General features: G+C 37.6%; 1 protein-coding gene across 1 annotated transcript; it reads right to left on the bottom strand.

The window, feature by feature from the left end:
* Window positions 1-287: 287 nt before the first annotated feature.
* Window positions 288-896, bottom strand: LOC107081205 (regulator of G-protein signaling 22-like; the record flags this gene model as incomplete). Its single annotated transcript, XM_015369409.1, has 4 exons — window positions 787-896; window positions 686-711; window positions 541-603; window positions 288-467 (listed from the first exon to the last, which is right to left on the bottom strand). Coding segments are annotated over exons 1-4 (291 nt in total), but the record flags the coding sequence as incomplete, so codon positions are not given.
* Between the last annotated feature and the right edge of the window lie 534 nt (window positions 897-1,430).

The following is a 1,430-nucleotide window of genomic DNA, read 5'->3' on the forward strand; positions in this document are numbered from 1 at the left end:
CAACTCACATCTTTGTCAGTGAAGCCGAGTGCTCCCACATCTCTTCCTTCATGGTGCCCATCTACATTAAGATCCAAAATTCTGAGATTAAAGTCAGAATTCTGAGAAAAAAGTCAGAATTCTGAGAAAAAAAGTCAGAATTCTGAGAAAAAAGTCTGAATTCTGAGATTAAAGTCTGAATTCTCAGATTAAAGTCAGAAGAATTCTTAAAAATCAGTTAACTTGGCCCTAATGCTCTTCCGTAAATTTCATATCTACTTCCAATGGTTTCTTAAACACACTCTTACTTGGACGGAGTAACGGTTGTCCGGTGGCGTCCTGCAAATCGCAGGCAGGTCACCAGAATGCAGCCATGTTTCACAGAGTTTCAGAGCCACGCTCATCCTTCCGGAGAAAAACTGAGCTTCTGGATTAACCACCTCAAAAAGTCCCGATTCCTGATTGTACATCAAAGCCTGTGAGAAAGACTTAGAAAATAAAATGTCATTAGGAGAGTTTTTGCTTTTTAATGCTGAAATCTTTATATTAAATGTAAATTACCGGCAGATTTAAGAACTCATTGAAATAGTAAACCAGCATGCCATCCGATGCCAGAGAGCTCTCCTGTAAAAAGATCACAGTAAATAAAGTTCTAATAAACGCTAAAGTCAGTTGAAATAAAGGGAAACAGAAAAGCGTTACCCACAAGGTTTTCAGTAGTGAGGCAGATTTCTAAGCAGAGAGAAAACCTTATTAGAAACCATCACAAATGTCCTTAAGGGTGAAAAATTAAACATAAGCTCTTACCAGCTGAAGTAACTCCAGACATTGTTCCTACTTTTGAAAAGCAGTCTTCTCGATTTTCTAAAGACAAGCGAAGTAACCTTTAAATTGGGTCTGTAGTTTAACCACAAACATTCCAGGTTGCTATGGACTCATTTTTCAAAAGAGAGTGTTAAAGTTTAACTAGAGCGAGAAGAAGAATGAGTCATGTCTTCAAATGCTAAGGGGGAGAAAAGTAAAAAAACAACAATTTTTTTTTTCCACATTTTTTGTGAAATTACTTTTTTATGTTAATATAAAAATCTGATCAAATCAGAATGACATTGTTGCAGTTAACAGCATGCTAGCTTTTCTATCATATCATCCCGTTCCACTATTCTGGGTAATAAAATCTGTTTATATAGTCTGAAAATATATCACACCAGCAAGTTTACATTAAGTTACCACACGCAGAAATCCTGCAGTATTTAAACAATTCGAGCGTGAAGTTAGAACTAATTGTCCTTCCGCCATATGCAAATGATGTGACTGTTAGCGTCCCACATATGTTCCGACCAATCAGCGCATCCCAGATATAGTTCCAACCAATCAGCGCATCACGATTACTATGCCACGACGTACCTGTCGTGCGAAAAAGTGAATGTCTGCAAGAATCTGATTGCGCTCGC

Source organism: Cyprinodon variegatus, unplaced genomic scaffold (genome assembly GCF_000732505.1).
Source record: "Cyprinodon variegatus isolate N-32 unplaced genomic scaffold, C_variegatus-1.0 Scaffold3385, whole genome shotgun sequence".
Taxonomy (NCBI): domain Eukaryota; kingdom Metazoa; phylum Chordata; class Actinopteri; order Cyprinodontiformes; family Cyprinodontidae; genus Cyprinodon; species Cyprinodon variegatus.